The sequence below is a fragment of the Micromys minutus genome (genome assembly GCF_963924665.1).
Source record: "Micromys minutus genome assembly, chromosome: 32".
NCBI lineage: Eukaryota > Metazoa > Chordata > Mammalia > Rodentia > Muridae > Micromys > Micromys minutus.
This window is the reverse complement of record NC_137967.1, coordinates 14,282,118-14,303,516: the sequence shown is the minus strand read 5'-3', so window position 1 is coordinate 14,303,516 and position 21,399 is coordinate 14,282,118. Positions and strand designations below refer to the sequence as shown.

Sequence of the window (21,399 nt, the reverse complement as noted above, 5' to 3'; positions counted from 1 at the left end):
ATACCTGGCTCCTTGTACTGCCAGGAGTCATAGACCATGCTAGACTAAATCTCATGCTATGGAACTTCCTGCTACCTTATTTTTAAAAAACCTAGACAAGTCTGAAAATCTTCTTGGATCAGATGCCTTTTCTTCAGGACCCCCACTATGCGGTACATGGAGCCTATCTGTTCTAAGAAAGCACCTCTCCAGGATTTTGAAGGAAGGCTCTCCCTTCAACACCTCTTCATTCTACCGATAGATAGTATGCCGTGACAGTGACAGGATGACATCTCTCATGATGCTCTCCCACCGCAAGACCCACGCATACCCCCAGGGTAACAATCTCAGTATCCTATTAGATCCTCATGAAGGGTAATTTCCAGTTCAATCCTTTTCCAAACCGACTAACCTGCTGCACCAGCCTCTGATTTATAACCTGACGTACTGTTCTTGCAGTGTGTTCCATCTCTGAGAAAAGTAGCACTTGCTGGTCATCATAGCATTCCGGAGGCTAAGGCAGGAGGATTGTGAGTTGGAGGTCAACCTGAGCAACATAATGAGCCAACAACAACCGTCCCCACTTCCTGCTTGCCAGGCTCATGCAGACAGCAGCCTCTCCCGGGCGCAGTCTAGAACTCCCAGGTTAGAACCCTGTGTCCAGGCAGAAGCTAAAGTGCATAGATTTGGACAAATGATTGGAGGACGATCACCGTGCTGTTCTGTTGTTAGTTTGTCTTTGTTCTTTGAGATAAGGTCTATAGCCCAGGCTGACCTCACGGAACTCCTCATGCTGTAGCGTTCCAAATGCTGGGGGTTCTGGGAATGAGCCGTCATGCCCAGCTTTCTCTGTTCTCTTTCATGACTCGGTATCACCGAGTCAAACTTGCAGCCTGACATTTTATTCCTGTCAGTAGGACTGGCCAATGAAACAATAAAGGGACTGTGTGCTCAGTGCACACAGCAGGTGCAAAATCAAAGCTTAGATTGTAATGCAAAGCGCCGATTAATGTGACGAGTACTAACTCTATGTACACATTACAGTTAAACTCACACCATTACAGCATGCCAGGGGTGGTTGCTTTATGAAAAATGTTTTCCTCTCGTCTTCCCTCACCCTTTTCGGTTTTGAGGTCTGATCTGTCTGTCAGACTGCCCAGGCTGGTCTTCCTTCAATCCTCCCAACCTGCCTCCCAAGAGCTCTGATTACAGCTATCAACCACTACACCTCCCTGTGCCCCAAGTGTTTTAAATACCGAGTCCACTCCCAAGCCAAGCCGAACAGAATTCAATTTAGAAAAAAAACTGTGTTAGAACAAAAATCTTCCAAGAGCACATTTTCCCCAAATGAAGGCCCACTCCCCAGAGTGTTTACATGTGTTAAAACCAATTATCCAAATCTGAGAGGAACTTCTGAGTTGTTCACTGGAGTCAGGTACATCCCACGCATACCAGAGCAGAGGGACACATCTGGTGAATTCCTTTCTTCCCTTAAACCAGCACATGAAAATAAATAATAAAAGTAAAAAAAAAAAAAAAAAAAAACCCGACACTCTGTTCAACCCAAGAACAAAATATAGTCAGTACCCAAAGGAGCTGAACCAGGGTCATAAAGACCCTGATAGCTCACCTTTTGTAGATTAGATGGTAAGGGAACTGGACTAGCTGTCAGAAACCATCTCATCTTCACGATCCCTTCTTCAGTCTTATTATGGGGCAAAACTCTCCCCAAATCCTTAGTCACTTTATGGGGGGCTGCTTCAGACCATATCAAATATCAGTATTTACCTAAACCCAAGCAGAAGGCCCCACTTTGGCCTCCTTGGGCCTGTGTTCCTCCTCGAGGGCTGAAGAGTCCCAGAGCATCAAGGAAGTACCCACTGGGGTGCTGAGAGAACCCTCTACACACACTCATTTACACACATACATACACAAACTTACATACACATATATATAAACTTTCACACACATACACACAGACACATACACACCTAGACTATATTCTGGGAATTCAGAGTTTACTGGACCAAATGATGCTGAGTCCACACACTAAGTCCAGATAGGCCTCAACTGCCCATCCGTGAGAGTGGACTATCTGTAACAGACACACACACTTGAGGTCCTGTATTGACTGGGGATGGATGTGAAGGTCAGTATATGAGACCTACAGCAAGCATGAGGAAAAGTGGATACTTTGTGGTCTCACCCAGAATCTGTACATAGTACGGAATAAGGTCTGCTCAGGACCTCACCATCCAGACATAGGAGCAGCCCTTAAACACGGACCATTTCAGACAACCATACCATCTCACATATGAGTAAATAAAACGAATCCCACAGAATGCTGTGAAGCCCGGGCCTATTCTCATCATCTTTGCAATCCCTTTAACCCTCTTCCCACTAAACACACACACACACACATGTACACACGTGCACACACGTGCACACATTTCCTGGTGGTTTTCAAGAGCAAACAGACCATGGACGCCCAGTCATGGGACTGTCTTCCACATCTACACTCTGGATGTACCCAGAAGTACCCTGAAGACCTTAACACCACTAAACAGCCAAGTGAAATTAGGTGTCAGCACACTGCCCCACAGGTTAAAACAACAAAAGGTCCAGTGACCCAGGAATGGAAGGCAGGCTCTAATTCCATCACCAGAAGCTGAAGCAGGAAGATCACAAGACTGGGGACAGACTAGAAGTATATAGCAAGCCCCTGTCTCAACCAAAATTACCAATGTAAAAGATCACAGTGAAGACATCTCCTTAAGGTGCAGAGGTTCTCACACAGCTCCCTCCCCAGGCCAGCACAAGTGCTCTATACTTACAGGTCAAGAGCATGGGAAGGTTTGGGCATGCCCAAATTTTGAAAAGCCACAGATCCAATAAGGGAAGTATCAGTTCCCGTTGGGCAATAGGCTTGGCTGGGATTTAGAAGCTTTCTCCCCAGAACTTCCAGAGAACCACTGGGCCAACACTCTGGATCCAATACCAAAGCACTTCAAGTCGGGAAACCAACTATCTATGCGGCCTGGAAAAACGGACATTGATTTCCCAGTGCGCCTCATGAACATTCATTCCAGTCCACGCCGGGTCCCAAGACCCCAGAAAACTTGTCACCACGTGCATACCAGTGAATCACAAGCCTCGCTTTCCAGCTGCCCGAGCCAGGAAGTGCTGGTGGCTTTTCCCACCTCAGCATAAGCTGGCCTCCGGGACCATAACAAAAGGGCAAGCTGCCTCTCCTGTCCAACCTGGGCCCCACAATGACCAAGAAACACATGACCCTTGACAATGTCCCTCGAGGACACCCCCACCTATGCCCTAGCATTCTCTGGGCTAGGCCCAATATCAAAGAAAAAGAAAAGCCGTAGCACTTACCAGTTTGGTCTCCTTCCACATCAACCTCACCCACTTTGAGGCCAGCTCGGGCCAGAGTGGCCGTTAGAAAATGGGGATCAACGCAAGGCCAGGAGCTCGAGGCCAGCGCGTGCACAGCCTCTGATCCGGAGACGGACACTGATTGGCTGCAGCGCTGGACCCGCTCTTTTCCTATTGGTGCCCGTTGGGCGCTGACCAGCCAGGGAAGCAACTGGCTTCTCCTTGCAGCTGATTGGCTGTGGGACTCGGGCCTTGAGTCTGATTGGTCTGAAGGTGTGTAAGTGGCGAGGCGTGAAGGTGAGATGCCATGTAGCCAGTCAACAGTGTTGATTGGCCACAGATTTTGCCCTTTTCTGCCCTCTCTACTGACCTTTTTTGTCATGGTTAAAGACCTTAAGACTCCTTCAACACAAACTTAAGGAAACTAACATCTTTCCTGTTTATGCCCTGCTCTTTGAGCACCTCCAATCTGAAAATTCAAGCTTACTTCTAACCCCCTACAATATGCGGAAATTACAATCTATTGATTGTAATCGAACACAAGGAGTTTGTGTCTTGGTGAGTGCAAAGTTCAAATAAATATAGCCGGACATTAAAAAAAAATTGGAGAAAGTTTTATTTTCTGCAGTTTAGGAGGGGAACATGGAAATAGTTTCTAAGGGAGTGGTCTCCATCAAAAGAAGGATAAAAAATTTATTAGGGAGGCTACACATGCCCATTTGGAAAGGGAACATTACTGCACATGCCCACTTTGTACCATAAATTTTTACCTAAAAATAAAGGGGGAAAAACACCTTATTTACATTCTAGAGGCAGAGTGCCGGACCATCCAGGGCTCCATGAGACTCTTCCTTTCCCTCCCTTTTTTCCCCCTTCCTCAATCACCCCCACCCCGCTCAGGACGAGAAGATGCCCTCAGAAGACAGGTGTTAGATCCTGGAGCTGGAGTTAGAAGCAGTTATTAATTGCCTGACGTGAATGCTGGAACCAAACCGGGTCTGAAAGAAAGCGACTACACTCTTAACCACCAAGCCATCTCTCTAGCAAGCCCAGGCAAATGTGAAGGTGCGTTAGCACTCACCAGCACATTGGGACCTTGAAGCTATCTGCTTTGTTGGACACTAACAAAGTGGGGGAAGTAGGAAGAGAATGTAGGGGACCACCACACTAAATTGGAAGGGCCTCAAACGTCAGCCCAGCGGCAGGAATTAGAGAGCCCCCTTTCCTAAGGCTCTTTTCCTAAACCACCACGGACTGCATGCATGACTAGCCAGCCTCACCCTCACCAGAAAGTATTCCAGCAGGGAGGACGTCTGCCCCAGCCATGGGTATGGGTAGCGGTGCCCTGACCCGTCATGATTGGCTTGTTTAGATAAACACTTCCATTCTATTGAATAAAGCACTTATAATTCTTCACGGCTTGACAGCCTGCTGAGCCAGCAGCCACAGAGTAACTCCGCAGCGCCCAGGATCAAGTAACCCCTGGATCTCGGCCAGGGAGGCACCTTGCACAAACCAGTTCTGGGCCCAGCCTGCGGTGGCACCGCTCATTGGCTGGCCCTGAGCCACAACCAATGAGATACGAGGGCGCTCTCAAAGAGGCAGGCCTTGATCTGCCGCTGCCGCTTCTGATTGGCTCCAAGGCTGCTCTCGCTGTTGATTGATCAGCGGGCCGGAGGCGTGGAGCCCGCAGCTTTTCTCCGCTAGGAGTACTTCCTATTTCTAGGCCTACGGAACAGCTGCAGAGAGGAGACGGGGATGAGCAGGATGACTATCCTTATACATACATACATACATACATACATACATACATACATACATGCATACATACATACATACATACAATAAAAAGCAGCACACGATCCTGCCTCAGTACCCACAAATGTAAAAGCCCTCCAAGGGTTGAAAGGAAGCGTTGTAGCATTAGCGGCAGCTGATTCAGCCCTTTCCACCGATCGCATTGTGCACGTCGACCTTAGCATAGGACCAACGCTGTATCACTTAACCTCTGAAGGTGAAACCCACTGTCTCAAGTCTCACAAGTCCAGTCGCTGTTCTCGTGAGAGCCCGGCCTTCGAGCTACATCGGGTTGAATGGAGAATGATAGGAGCTAGACTGTAATCCCAGAATTTGGGAAACGAAGTAGGAGAATCTTTAGTTGGAGGCCGGTCAGAGCGGCATATCCAGAACCTGTCCGAGAGGAAAAGAGAGGCGAACTAACAAAACACTACATTATGATTGAACACAGTTGATCTTGTAGATATGAAATAGGGTCTGATCTGCCTTATCTACAAATGAGGGGTTTGTGGGTTTTTTTGTTTGTTTGTTGTTTTTCCTGCTCTAGTATTTATTATGACTTGTCAGTTGCTTTTTAAAATATACTTTAATGAATTCTGTGAGACTTTCGTACATGGATATTTTGAACATACCCTTAACTCCTTCCCGACCCATGCTCACCTTTTGATTTCATAAGGGACTGCTGTGCATATTTTATATATCAAAGCAGACCTGGTCTCCAGGTTCTGTCAGCATCTCTACCTGGCATACCCTGCCCCAGCCCTGAACTTTCCACCCAGGGGCTGAGCTGCCCTTCCCCCAGGGGCTCTTCCCTATATAATCCAGACTTTTGGGTCCTTATCTTGCTTTCCTTCTCTGTTCCCGAAACCTTCCCCCCACCCCCACCCCTGTGATTTCCCTGGCCAGTGAACTCACCCAAGAACAGCTTCCCAGGAAACCTGCATTTAATAGAATCTGGCTTGAGTTGGCTCATTTCACCGGTGGAGAAATAATTTATCACCTACCATCCCCTCCCTCCCACTGCTACCCCACCATCCTAGGAGAATGTCAGGGGCCCCTGCTCTCCCAACCCCTTCCTTTAGACAAGGTGTCTCACAGCTCTTGGAGCTAGGCTCCCAGCTAGTCCCAGTGATCCAACTGTCTCACCGTCCTATGTCCAACCCATAGTAGTTGGGTTGTAGGCACAGCCTATCACCACTGGCTTTTTTTTTTAACAAGGGATCAGGGGATTTGAACTCAGGTCCTCCTGATTGTACAATGTACACTCTTACCCTCTGAGCAGATCTCCCTAGTCCTAGGGGTTAGGTTTTAGAATTTTGGATTTTAGACTTAAATGTAGTCCTGAAGAATTGGCATAATCAAATTCTGTCTCAGAGAGAAAGAGAGAGAAGAGATTGATTGATTGATTGATTGATTTCTCTCAATGCTTAAGCATGAGGACAGGAAGGGTATAATCTTTGGTCCCCATCTGGTGGCCATATTGAGGTATAAATGGGATCATTAAAAACATTCAGTTCATTAATAGATTAATCAATCCATTGATGATTCATGGATGAACTAGCTATGAGAAACTGAGTCCTGGTTGTAGGAAATGGGTCACTGGGAGAATGCCTCTGAAGGGCATTATCTTGGGGGTTCTCTCCTGCTGGCTGATTATACAGGTTGTCGAACTTTCATGGTGTGATGTTTGAACAAGAAGTCTCCCATAGGCTCTGGCATTTGAATACTGATCCTCATTTGGTGGGCTTGTTCTGAGAAGTCATGGGGGGTGTACAGCTTTGCTAAAGGAAAGACAACACAGGCTTGGAGAATTTAAAGTCTCCCCTCCAGATTTCCAGCTGGAGACGTGATGCCTCAGCTTCTGCCTCTGGCCGACATGAATACTGTACCTCCCTCCACGAGAGATTCTTATCCTCGAAACCCAAAGCCCAGATAAACATTTTCTTCTATACACTGCACTGGCCACAGCAACAGAAAAGTCACTTACACATACAGCAAAGCTCCTCTACCCACTGAGCCATCTTACTGGCCCACATGCCTCCTGTTTTTGTATTGCTGAAGGTCCAGCCTAGAGCTTTGTGCATGCTAGGCAAGTGTTATACTAAACACACACACACACACACACACACACACACACACACACACACACGCTTTTTGGCCTTTTTGAGACCAGTGTCTCTGTGTAGCCCTGGCTGTCCTGGAACTCTCTCTCTGTAGACCAGGCTGGCCTCAAACTCAGAGATCTGCCTGCCTCTGCCTCCCGAGTGCTGGGATTAAATGCATGTGTCACCACTGCCTGGCATCTATCTGCCCCTCCCCCCTTTGAGTGAGAGACAGGATGTTATTATGTAGCCCAAGTTAGTTTCAAACTTGAGACCACCTGTCTCCGTCTCCCAGTGCTGGGATAAGCAGCAAGTTATCACCACACCTGGCTTAGAAAGTAAGTTTTATAAAAGGCGTGAGCTGCCACACCTAGCCAGTCCCTGCTTTTCCACTCTCCTAGTGAGTATGTATTTTGTGTGCGCTCCTGAGGGACCATCCAGGTTCAAGCAATGGACCTGGTCGGGTACAGGGATGTGAGCTTTCCATTTGAATGAAGACAACAACTTCTCAGTAACTTACCCTCACAGGCGAAAGAGAAATGGTTTGTGCCCGGCTCGCTGTTATGGGTCATGACATCATTCTTTCTTTTCTACGAATTCACAGGAGAGGCTCAGTGGGGCAGGAAAGAGAGATAAGCACAGGGAAGTGGCAAGGGACCAAACCACATGGGCCCCTCCATGTCAGGTGAGGAATTAGGCCATGGGCGGGGCAAGGGGGCGGAGCCAGAGAAACAACACTGTCAAGAGAAGGGAAAAGGCTGGAAGATCTCAGGACTCTGGGTGGCTACCTGTTCCGGTTCCTCCGAAGATCCCTGTTCTGACCTGGTCCTTACCTCTCCACTCCCCTCCTCCCCACAGGCACTGGACCAGGAAGGAGAAACCTGTCCTGCCAGCCCAGGCTGTCTCCCTCAAACCACATGGCTGTTCACCCAGCTGAGCCACTCAGCAGGTATTTGGACAAGAGGAGCCAGAGGGGTTGGTGGCACACCCTGGACAGATATGGGTGTCTGACTGCACCCCTGCCCCACAGGCCAGGGCTGCCTGAGAGCTCCCCATCTACAGCAAGGCCTGGCCTGGCTGAACTGCTTAGGGCAAGCGCAAAAATGCTTGGCAGAAGAATTCTTCCCTCCACATACATTTTGCACAACCAGCAATGACACGTCTTTAAAAACTCCTTAAAACGTAAGTGTTTGCACTGGACAGATGACTCAGTGGATATAAGGCTTGCTGCTCAATCTTGAGGACCTGAGTTCGGATCCCCAGCACCCACACAAAAGCTTTTTAAAAAATTGCAAGTGTTGGGCTGGAGAGATGGCTCAGTGGTTAGAGCACTGACTGCTCTTCCAGAGGTCCTGAGTTCAATTCCAGCAACTACATGGTGGCTCACAACCATCTGTCATGGGATCTGATGCCCTCTTCTGGTGTGTCTGAAGACAGCTACGGTATATATATACACACACACATATATATACACACACACGGTATACATATATATTCACACACATATATATACACACATACATTATATATATAATAAATAAATATTAAAAAAAGAAATGTCAAAATATCTAAGAAATAAAGACCCTGGTGTGATGCCAGCTCCTGGCTTCTCTGGTTTTTCTCCACTGGACTGGGCAGATCTTTTCCTGGGTAACAAAGCAGAAATGAAGATGTTTGGCTAAACAGCACGCAGGTGAATCTCAGCTCTCCATCCTTTTCTGATTTCTCAGTTCTGGGAAAAACCACATATGTACTACAATGCCCATCTATCAGAAAGAAAACTTTTTTTTAAGATTTATTTATTTACTATATATGAGTACACTGTAGCTGTCTTCAGACACACCAGAAGAGAGCATCAGATCCGGTTACAGATGGTTGTGAGCTACCATGTGGTTGCTGGGATTTGAACTCAGGACCTCTGGAAGAGCAGCCGGTGCTCTTAACCTCTGAGCCATCTATTCAGCCCAAAAGAAAGAAAACTCTTGTAGTCTATTATTTTCTATGCCTTTGTATTGTTTTGAGATAGACCCTCATGTAGCCCATGCTGGCCTCTAATTTCTTCAAAACCTTAACTCCTAGTCATTCAGCCTCCACCTTCCAGGCCCTGGCATCATAGCTATGTGCCAACACACACAGCTTCTTCAGCATTCTATCTGGTAGTGGAGTGGGGGATGGGCTTGAGAGAAATCCATGATTCAAAATAAAAAAGGTCTACAAGAGGCTGGAGAGATGGCTCGGTAGTTATAAGCACTGTCTAGTCTTCCAGAGGACCTGGGTTTGCTTCTCAGCACCCACACGGTGGTTCACAGCCATCTATAACTCCAGTTACAGAGGACCTGACCTCCAAGAGCACCTGCATGTATGTCCACAGACAAACACATGCAAGCCAAGCAGCCATACATGTAATATAAGTCATCTAAAACAATAGTAAAAAGTGCCTGGTGCTTGTACCCCACACTTTTCATCCCAGCCCTCAAGGAAGCAGAGCCAGGGAGATCTCTGATTCGCCCGAGCAAGTTCCAGGACAGCCAGAGCTATACAGAGAAACCCTGTCTCAGAAACAAAACAACAACAACAACAACAACAACAAAAAAGAACAACCAAACAAATAGAATTAAGTAAGTCAAATAATAGTCTTTAATCCCAGCACTCGGGAGGCAGAGGCAGGTGGATCTCTGAGTTTGAGACCAGACTGGTCTACAGAGTGAGTTCCAGAACAGCCAGGGTTACACAGAAAAACCTTGTCTCGAAAAAAAAAAAAAAAAAGTGATGTTAGTCAGGTACAAAACTTCTGCGGGTAAGGACTGATCAATGACCAAACTGTGGACAAACAGCTGAGGTACCTATTTTAACTTATCAAAGTGAAGGAAGCTGGGTCTCCTCAGTCCCTACCTGTTACCAGGTTTGGCTTGGCATGCCCTGCCTCGTAACCTAAACTCCAGGCCAGGGGTTGGACTGCCCTTCCCCCAGCTGCCCTTCCCTGTACAATCCAGTCCTTTCGGTTACCTTCCTTCTTTGTCCTCCTGGCTTCCCCTCCCCCCCTTCTCGAAAGGCTCGGGGGTCTTGTACACTCTGGACTCTCCCAGATAGGCGGCTCTGACTCCCACTTTCTTCCCGTGCTGTCTCTTTGATCTGTGATGAACTTTCTCCTCCACCATACCTGACCGCAATCATGTCCTTCCTTTTTATTTATTTATTTCCAAGAACCTGAGTTCAGATCTTAGTTTTCAAAAATCAGTAGTAGTGGATGGAGAAGAGAAAGGCAGGTGGGCAGGGCTCACCGGGCCAGTCAGTCTAGCCTGGGGAAAAACTGTTGGGCTCCAGGTTCAGTGAGACTATCTTAAGGGAAGAGGGGGAAGGGCAGGGAAAGGCACTCCTCTGGCCTCCTTTCACTGTGACTGTGTGTGTGTGTGTGTGTGTGTGTGTGTGTGTATACAGAATACACCAGAGAACCTGATTTACACACACACGAAGAACAAAGAGAAAAACTCAAAACCTTTCTGGAAACCAAGGCTGTACTCCTGTATCCAGACGTGCCTGAAGCCAGCCATTTTGAACCAATGGCATGGGCCGGTTAACCCCACGTGATGCCATCTGGACTTCGGCCACTCTCTTGCTCCCTACTCAATCACCCTTGTCCCCAAAGGAAAATAAACTCACTCAGTAAACTCACTCGAGCTGGGTGGAATGCTGCGTGCCTGGGACATCAGCATTCCAGAGGTGAGGATGGGGAGGGAAGGGGATTGTGGGTCACACCTGCAACCTCTCAGTGGGGAGGCGGCGGCAGTGGGATCGCCTCGTCTTCAATTATATACTTACACATCATATACACATACATACATATGTAATACATACACATTCCAGAGACAGTTCGGGCTTCAGAGTAAGATCTCACCTCAAACAGAACAAACTCTTCAGCTCATCCAACCAGCCAGTATTTATTGGTTCTCCAGTCCACGCTCAGACACGTTAAGGTGCTGACGGGGACCCCCACAATGGCCACAGCAGAATGTGTCACCGTCCTCTCACAGCGATCTAGGTCTATAAGAGCTTATACAAACTACTGAGCAACAGTGGCTACGCCTGCAAAAAGTCCTGGAAGCCACAGAGAGAGGTGCATGATGGGTAGTCAGGAGCAGGGAGAAGTCTCTGGGGACAGGATTTGTTGTCAGCAGATCTGCCAAGTGAGACGGGGTCAAGAGAGTCCAGGCACACAAGATCCGGGACCAGGGGGGCACATCGAGGGTCCAGGGCAGCTCCTACATCTAGAAAGGGACGTTGGGATTGCAAGAGGGGAAAATGGAGGGAGGTCGATGGGGTGGGCTGTGGCTGAGGTACACAGAGGTAGGGTGGGGCGGAGGTGTACGGTGTCCAAGCGCAGTAGAGAAGCGGAGTGTATCTATGGTCTCCCCTTCCTCCTCAGAGCGTGGTGTAGAAATACATGGCTATCATCATCACTGGGAGCTGGGTGGGCAAACAATATGATTGGGTACTCTAGGCCCAACCCACCCACGTCTCCCCCAAGTCCACACCCACACCCCCGGACACCCACAGCTCCCTCCCCCACAGCCCACAGGTGTCCCATCTCTCACTGTCCACATCAAGATGGCAAAGCCAAACCACGATATGCCCCACGTGTAGCTGTCAATGGCATGACCGATGTGCTCGAAGCAACCCTGGAGAGAGGGACAAGCAGGGGCTTGTGAAAATGCCACTCGAGGCTGGTGGGTGATGGAAAGTCACCATGTGCCCTGGGAGACCTCCTTTTCTTCCCCTTGCCTTGGTTTTCCCATCTTTACAATGGGAATTTTGGCCATGCCTGCCTTCTGGGACCCTTAGCCAGGAAAGCGCTCGTGAACCCCCAGCCCCGGAGGCAGCAGGGGCCATTCTGATCGTTGTGAACCTGGTTATGTTCAGCCTGGTTTTCTGTGCTTCCCATAAACCCCAAGGATTCCAGCGTTAGGTTTCATCTACTTCTGATACCCGCTCAGTAGAGACCGGGATGAGCAAGACCAGAGCCCTATACCAGGGTCACCTTCCTGATCCAGCCTCGAAGCAGCTGAAGCAAAGTCCAGAGCATGTGACCCTATCAGATTGCAAGCACGTCTGGAGCTCTGCCCTTTGTAGAAGACGATTCCGGTTCTCTGAACCCCAGTTTTACAATCTGCTAAATCCTTGGTGATGGGGTGCCCTGCGACAGCTCCACTCAGAGCCTGATCTAACAACCTGACTTGTAGCCACAGGCGCCACCACACACAGCTGTTATTATTTTTATGTCGCCCAGGCTGGCCGCCAACTGACAGTAATCCTCTGCAAGTAAGGTCATAGATGTGCGCCAACCACCTCAATGGTCTTTCAGCTGTTATTTCTGGATTCCAGTGGTACCCGGGACTGAAACCACACCCTCCCACGTGCTTAGGAAAGTCAATCTCACCAAACCACGCCCTCAGCCCCTCATGGGGGTGGGGGGGCCTGGAGGTGGGGGTGGGGATTTAATATAGGCACTCTACCACTGAACCCTACCTAGTCTTGGCTCCTTTTTACTTTTGAGGCCTGGCCAGAGTTCTCACTGTTGCTCAGGCCATGAACCCATGACCAGACTGCCTCAGTTTACTAAGTGGGCAGTTTGACGGGCCCCCATGCAAGGCCCAGCTCCAGGAGCTGATAACATTCCTGTTGAGTCTCTCATTATCAACCAACCAGCTGCTGACATCCGGTGTGAATCAGCGCGTCTGTGCATCCGGTTGACCCAAAGAGCTGGGAGGACCAGGGAGAAGGGAGAGAGAAGGCCAGAGAGGAGAATCGGGAAGACAGTAGGACAGACAGACAGGCAGTAGGAAGGGAGAAGGGAAAAAACAGGGGGCAAAGAGACACACCTTGGTAAATAGGTAGTCCGTGTGGCCTACTCGGCAGCCATCCTCATTGATGGGAATGAAGTTCCCTGTCCGACGACAGCACAATGGGGGCCACGGGAACACCATTTCCGGGGTGGCTGATCGAAAGGCTGATGTGTAATTCACCCAGTCCATGGGGCCTGATGTGCCACAGCACTCTTGCTGGAGAAAGAGCCAGGGTTCAGGCAGGGCTAGAGGTGAGGTGGTGTGTGTGTGTGTGTGTAAACCAGTAAGCTAATAGATTTGGCCCGAATGATTGCTGATAACCCTGCTCTTCAAGGGGATCCAAATTCAGTTCCCAGCACCCATGTTGGGTGGCTCACATCCACCCATAACTTCAGTTCCAGAAAATGACGACCTCTGTGGGCACCCCCACACAAGGATGCATACACACAGACACTCATGCACAGAACAATTTCTAAATCAAATGTTATATTATAAAAAGCAGACTTGATGGCATTTCTCAACCCAGTGAGTGGTGTGTTGTTGTTTTGGGGCCAGGGCCTCACTGTGTAACCCAGGCTAGCTTCAAACTGGGGGCTGCCTGCCTCAGTCTCCCAAGTGCTAGGAGTCCAGCGATGTACTCAATGCCCAGACCAAATGAGTATTCCATCTGAAACCCTTAGCTTCGGCTCTTAGCTGAGGAAAACAAGCGTGGATACCCCTCAAACATGGTTTCTGGGCCCCTGCAGACTTGGGCTGACCTGAGCTGGGGTTCTTCTTTCTCCCCCTTTTCTTCTTCTTTTGCAGTATTATGTTGGATGCAATTAAGACTGCAGCCTCGCCTTTAATCCAAGTATTTGGGAGACAGAGGCAGGCAGATCTCTAGGGCCAGCCTGATCTACAGAGTGAGTTTCAAGGAGTCAGCACTACACACATGAAACCCTGTCTTGGAAAAGAGAGAAGAATGCAGCTTCTGAGGAAACCATGGGTGTGCCTTGTCTCAGAGACCTGAATCTCTGAACTGTGGTGGGATCAGAAGAATAGGGATTTTAAAGTCATCCTTAGGCGAATACGACCCAAGGACTGGCCTGGACGAAAGGAACCTCTGTTTTAAAAGTGCTTGGAGGGCTGGGTGTGGCAGGATATGCCTGTGCTGATTCAGTACTCAAGAGAATGAAACAGAAGAATAAGTTCGAGGCTAGCCAAAGCTTTGGAATAAGTTACCGTCTAGGTTGGCTATGTAGTGAAAGTGTGGCTTTGGGATTTTTTTTTCTTTTTTTCTTTTTTTCTTTTTTTTTTTTTTTTTTTTGGTCTGGTTTGGTTTTGGAGACAGGGTTTCTCTGTGTGGCCCTGGCTGTCCTGGAACTCATAGGGATGGGGATGCCTCTGCCTCCCGAGTGCTGACATTAAAGCTCTATCCCACCATGCCCAGCTTGTGTCATTTTGATTGTTTGGTTATTTGGCTGGTTTTGGAGAGAGGAGTTTCACTATGCAGCCCTGGCTGGCCTTGAATTTATAAGATCTACCTGCAGGGGTTAAGGCATGAGCCACCACACTGGGTTTGAACTCTTCTTCTTCTTCTTCTTCTTTTTTTTTAAAGATTTATTTATTATATATAAATACACTGTAGCTGTCTTCAGACACACCAGAAGAGGGCACCAGATCCCATTACAGATGGTTGTGAGCCACCATGTGGTTGTTGGGAATTAAACTCAGGACCTCTGGAAGAGCAGTCAGTGCTCTTAACCACCGAGCCATCTCTCCAGCCTGAACTCTTCTCTTAAAACAAACAGTAAGCAGAGGTAGAGGAACTGGCTCAGAGGTTAAGAGCATAGGGTGCTCTTGCAGAGAACCTGGGCTCCTTTTTCATCACCCAAATTAAGAGGCTCACAACCACCTGTGACTCCAGTTCCAGGGGATCCGATGCCCTCTTCTGGTTTAACCACCCTAGGATGACTCTTCCATCTCTTTTATTGAGGCAATGTATCTCTATCAATGCAGAGCCTTTTGACTGAGAAGTTTAGTTAGCCAGCTTGCTCTGGAGGTGAAGGCCTGGGGCAGGGGTGTCCCTGGCCTCCCCCTTCTGAGGTAGAGATGATATCCCCAGCTCTCATTTATCTGGAGATCTGAACTCTGATCCCCCTCACCTAACCACTGAGCCATCTCCCCAACCCTCAATAAATACACATTTTAAAATATAATAAGTAAAATAAAATGTCATAAAGGAACTCCACATGGTCGACCAGGGCTGTAATCCTAGCTACTCACAAAGCAGACAGAGAATCACAAGTTCAAGGACTGCCTGGGCTGCAGAGTGAATGGAAGGGTAGCCCAGATAACTTACAGTGACCCTAGCTCAAAAGTTAAGAGAGAGAGACAGAGAGGGAGAGGGAGATACAAAGACAGAGAGAGAGACGGGAGGTTGGGTAATGAATGAATAGTTAAGCAGTAGAACCCTTGCCTAGAAGGTATGAGGTCCTGGATTCCATCCCTAGCTACCCACACAGCTTTGTTTTGGGAGGCAAAAAGAGAAGAACCGTAGGCTCAAGGCTAGCCTGGGCTACCGTAAAGGCCGTTTTTGTTCTTGTCATTATAATGGGAGGAGAATCACCTCCCATTACAATGTATTACAATGCAGACAGTCTCACCACTTACCAACCTGAAAGGGGCACTTCCTTTCTGGGTCTGTAGTCTATAAAACTATAGTGACCAAAGGCACTGCTACCCCACCTGTGTCCCCTGAGTGGAAATACCTGTTCTGCCAGGGAGTGCACAGAGCCCAACCCACCTCCATCATGATCCGGTCCCAGAGGCGGGTTAGCTCCTGGCCCTGGTCGCTGTCTGCACTGTAGAAGGTCAACATTTGCTTGGTTATCAGGGACGGGTTGGACACCATCTGTAGGGGGGAAGGACAGGGAAGAGCAGGAGTCAGCTGGTTAGGGTTGGGGGCCCACCTCCTATGTGGCCTGCAACTCTGGAGATGCCCTCATCACTACCTTGCCTGCCCTCCCTCAGCTCAGCATCAATCTGCCCCCCCAGCATCATTCTGTCCCCTCCCCCCCAGCATCATTCTGCACCCTCCCCCAGCATCATTCTGCCCCTCCCCCCTCTGCATCATTCTGTCCCCTCCCCCCCAGCATCTTTCTGTCCCTCCCCTTCTGCATCATTCTGCACCCTCCCCCAGCATCATTCTGCCCCTCCCCCCAGCATCATTCTGCCCCTCCCCCCCAGCATCATTCTGCCCCCTCCCCCAGCATCATTCTGCCCCTCCCCCCCAGCATCATTCTGCCCCCTCCCCCCAGCATCATTCTGCCCCTCCCCCCCAGCATCATTCTGCCCCCTCCCCCCAGCATCATTCTGCCCCTCCCCCCTCTGCATCATTCTGTCCCCTCCCCCGCAGCATCTTTCTGTCCCTCCCCTTCTGCATCATTCTGCACCCTCCCCCAGCATCATTCTGCCCCTCCCCCCAGCATCATTCTGCCCCTCCCCCCCAGCATCATTCTGCCCCCTCCCCCCAGCATCATTCTGCCCCTCCCCCCAGCATCATTCTGCCCCTCCCCCCAGCATCATTCTGCCCCTCCCCCCAGCATCATTCTGCCCCTGACCCCTCCGCATCATTCTGCCCCTCCCGCCTGGCTCACGTAGTCACGGTGGGTGTATGACGTGATGCAGGAGGCACACTCGAAGACGTAGACTATAAGCATCAGCAGCAGGTACTGTAGAGAGAGCAAGGGCAGCCCTTGGTGCAGAGGCAGACGGCCTGGCCATGCCTAGGTGCCTTGGGCCAAAAGGCCAAAATAAAACTTTTTTTTTTAAGACTATGCAGACCTCTCTGGTGGCCTGAAAATCACTACGTGTAGACCACGCTGGTTTCAAAGTTACAGAATTTTGCACCCTTCCCACAACACCAAGAGCTAGGATTAAAGGTGTGCCATTCATTACACCCAGCCCCAAAGAGAACTTTTGTCTGGTGGGAGAAAGTTCCCCAGCACGGATGAGATTCCGAGTTTGGTCCCCAGCAGTGTATGCATGCACGCTAAGCAGAGAGCTTGATTCTGAAACTAACGTGTGAGGTGGAAGACTCAAAACTAGACGCTAGGCTGGTCCGTCGTGGTTCACACCTTTAATCTCAGCACTTGGGAGGCAGGAGCAAGAGATCTCTGAGTTCGAGGCCAGCCTGGTCTACAATGCAAACTCCAGGACAGCTGGGGCTACACAGAGAGACCCTATCTCAAAAGAAACAGCAAACAAAGAAGCTAGACTGAGGCTTTGATTAAGTCTCCACGACAGAAAGTTAAGCACGTGTTGGAGGGCGGAGGAGAAGGGACTGAACCAAGAGAGGAGCTGGGCGGCAGGCGCGCACAGTTTGAATCTCAGCACTTGAGGAGGAAGCAGGCAAATACTTGAGAGTAGCCTGATCTACCGCGAGAGATAAAAGGAGGCGGAAGGGCGTGGTGAGGAAGTCCTTCAGTTAATAGCTCTATCAGATACAGAATAAAGACGGTGTCTCCTAAACCTACTCCCCTTCCCAGTTCCCACCCTGCACTGCTGACTGCCAGACACTGCTGCCCCCTTCTGGCCACAGGACCTTTGCACAAGCCGCTCTGTCCACCAGAGACACCGTCAGGCGCACACCGGGCTCTCTGTCCCGCACCTGCTTTTCTTGGCGTCTGCTGGCTGTCGGGTTTCATCCACTCCCCCAGATCAAGGGTTTTGTTGTTTGTTTGTCTGTTTGTTTTTTAAGTTGCTCTCAGTGCTCCGCGTTCAGTAAACATTTGTTAACTAAGTGGTAATCCTGGGAGCCGAAGGACCCACCACAGCAGAGTAAGCACGGAGCTGTTCCCCTGGGACCCCCGGCTCTCCCCAACAGCTTGCAGAGGGAGTGGCCTCCTTTGAGCTTCAGGTCTCTGCCTTGGGCTTAAAAGCCCAATTTCTTGTGGCTTCTGGGAAAACTGATGGCGTTGTGATGGCACACACCTATAATCCGAGCAGGTGAGAGGCTGAGGGCGCCCTGGGGCTTCCCGGGGAGAAGACAAAGCGGGTGGGGCAGAAGAGATGGCGTAGTGATAGCCCTGTGCAGCTTCTGCAGATGACCTGAGTTCAGCGCCCGCCTGGCGTCAGGCTGATCCCAGAGCCACCTGCAACTCCAGCTTCAGGGGTTCCAACGCCCGCCTCTGGTTTCCTCGGACATCGGAGCAAGTGTGCACATACACACGCTCATTCACACACCAATTAAAAACACACACGCGCGCGCACGCACACACACACACACACACACACACACACAACCCTAAACACGAACTAGCATGGTAGTTAAGAGCGGACCTACTCAAGCGCACTGGGCTGTGTGTGGTCCTGGATAAGCATCGTCACCTCCCTAAACCTCAGTTTCAATTTCCTCCCAAATATTGTAGAGGCCATGACGGTGGTGGCATTTCACGACAGGCCATGTAACACAAGTGAACTGATCTGTGTAAACTGTTGAGCTTAGGTTGCACGCTTGGTAAAGGATAGTCGTGTTATTACCTTTTTCATTGTTACTGCTGCCACGGCTCAGGACCACAGACCTTGGAGACCAAATAATTGGTTTTAAATCCATATGTATATGTGTATGCATATGTACATATCGATATGTATATATTTGTGTATATATATACATATGCATATATATGCACATACATATACATATGTATATATGTGTATATATATGTGTGTATATATGTGTGTATATATATGTATGTGTATATATATGTGTGTATATATATGTGTGTGTATATATGTGTGTGTGTATATATATGTGTGTGTGTATATATGTGTGTGTGTATATATATGTGTATATATGTGTGTGTATATATGTATATATATGTGTATATATATGTGTGTGTATATATATATGTGTGTATATATGTGTGTATATATATGTGTGTGTATATATATGTGTGTGTATATATATATGTGTGTGTATATATATGTGTGTGTATATATGTGTGTGTGTGTATATATGTGTGTGTATATATATATGTGTGTATATATATGTGTATATATGTGTGTATATATATGTGTGTGTATATATGTATATATATATGTGTATATATATATGTGTGTGTATATATATGTGTATATATATGTGTGTGTATATATGTATGTGTACATATATGTGTATATATGTGTGTGTGTATATATGTGTGTGTATATATATGTGTGTGTATATATATGTGTGTGTATATATGTATATATATGTGTATATATATGTGTGTGTATATATATGTGTGTGTGTATATATATGTGTGTGTATATATATGTGTGTGTATATATGTATGTGTACATATATGTGTATATATGTGTGTGTGTATATATGTGTGTGTATATATATGTGTGTGTATATATGTGTGTGTATATATATGTGTGTGTATATATATGTGTGTGTGTGTGTGTATATATATATATATATTAGGAGTCTTCTAACAGCTGTGCTGAACATCCTTCTTCTTTCGTTCTAGGTTCCTCTGTACAATGCAGGTGATGAAGCGAAGTCATGGTACCAGGGCGTGGTGAATTAAATGGTTGTTTGCCAGGTCTTTAAGTGAGGTGCCATGAATGAGTCACACCCACAACCCTGCTGTCACCCACGACTGATGGCCAGTGCCACCATCCCCATCCTGGGATCTCACCGTGAGGATCATGTACCGTCGACGACAGAGCGCAGCTCCTACACCAAAGCTGGCCACCACGAAGAAGGAGAAGCCACAGAAGATGGCAATCCAGGCGCCCGCGAAGACATCATCCTTGCCTGAGACGCCCATCAGTGGGTACACTCGGTACTGGTCAGCTGTCACCCACACTGTCTCCGCAAACAGGGCCAGGCCTGACAGCTGGGCAGGGAGAGGTTAGTCCAGCAGTTGAATTGTGCGAGTCTCCAGGATGCAGGTCTTTCCTGGTCCACAACCTCCCATGCCCTTCGGATTAAGTGGGCTCAGAAGGGAGGCCGACTCACGTCTTTATGAGCATGGATGGTGTGGGCAGGTAAAAGCCAAGAAGGAAGGAAAGATGCAGCCAGAACCCCAGCCCTCACATCCCAGGGGCCAGTTGCTTCAAAAATAAGAAGCGGGATGGGCACAGGGGAACTGCTGGCCTGCCGTGCTCGGCAGTACTGTTCCGGGAATTTGCTGGGAAGAACCACCCAACGCTTGCATCAACTCTTTGGTAGGTCAGTTCCTCCCACAGCCATGCTGTCCCGGGCAAGGCCGGCACCGGCTACCGGGACTATTCTCTGCAGCACCATGCTAAGGGGGGTAGAGACCACATGGCAGAACCTCTGTGTGACTGTCAGATGCCTGGCGTCTGGCATCCTGTGGTCTTGTGTGGAGCAGCCTAGAGGCCGTGTGAGCTCCCGAAAGACATAGAGCAGGATGGGCCTATCTGTTCCCATTTGCCTGTGCTTGCTTAAAGAAATACCAGAAAGACTGGGGGATGTCTCTCAGTTGGTAGAGAGCCCCTCTAGCACACAGGAAGCCCTGTGCTCAGTTCTCAGTCTTGTATGAACCAGCTCGTGTACACCCGTGAGCCCCCAGCACTTGGAACATAGAGGCAGAAGGACCCAAAATTCAAGGACATTCTTAGTTATATAGGGAGTCTGAGGCTAGACTAGATTACACGAGAGACCTTCTCTCAAAAATAACAAAAAGAACAAGCCAGGTATGGTGGAGCATACCTTTAGTCCTAGCATTCTAGAGGCAGAAGCAGATGGTCTCTGTGAGTTCGAGGCCAGCCTGATCTACAAGGCAAGTCCAGGATAGCCAGGGCTGATTACACTGAGAAACCCTGCCTCCAAAAAAACAAACAAACCACCACTATCACCAACAACAAAAATCTGGTCACTGCAAGGTTGTCATGGGGGCAAAGGAATGAAAAAAAAATTCTCTGTAATGTCGGGTATGACGGCACACACCTCTAAGCCCAGCACCTGGCAGGCAGAACAGAGGTGGTGGGTCTGTGTTTCAGCTACACAGAGAAACTCTGTCTTAAAAATCAGAGATGAAGAAGGAAGAGGAGAAAAAGAAGAAAGACAATTTCTCTGTGGACGAGCTTTGGTTGTTGTCTTGGGCTTTTGGCACAAGATCTCATGATGTAGCCTAAGTTGGCTGGGACTTACTGTGCACTCAGGGTGGTCTCAAACTAGTGGCAATCCTCCTAACTCAACCGCCTCAGTACCACAGGCGTGTGCTATCACACTGGGAGAGTCTGTGGATATTTTTGATGGTGATAAAAGCTGACCTTTGTGATGGATCACTGTGCAC

The 21,399-nt window shown here is 48.6% G+C and overlaps 1 protein-coding gene across 1 annotated transcript in view; it reads right to left on the bottom strand.

Moving 5' to 3' along the window:
* Positions 1 to 11,684: 11,684 nt before the first annotated feature.
* UPK1A (uroplakin 1A) overlaps positions 11,685 to 21,399 on the bottom strand; it is a gene marked incomplete at both ends in the record, with an annotated part of 10,566 nt that continues 851 nt past the window's right edge. Inside the window, 6 exons of the mRNA XM_080908574.1 lie at positions 11,685 to 11,729; positions 11,858 to 11,941; positions 13,142 to 13,321; positions 15,891 to 15,998; positions 16,744 to 16,818; positions 19,774 to 19,974. Of these exons, the coding sequence (XP_080764700.1) occupies positions 11,685 to 11,729; positions 11,858 to 11,941; positions 13,142 to 13,321; positions 15,891 to 15,998; positions 16,744 to 16,818; positions 19,774 to 19,974 (693 nt within the window). The remainder of the gene's footprint in view (positions 11,730 to 11,857; positions 11,942 to 13,141; positions 13,322 to 15,890; positions 15,999 to 16,743; positions 16,819 to 19,773; positions 19,975 to 21,399) is intronic.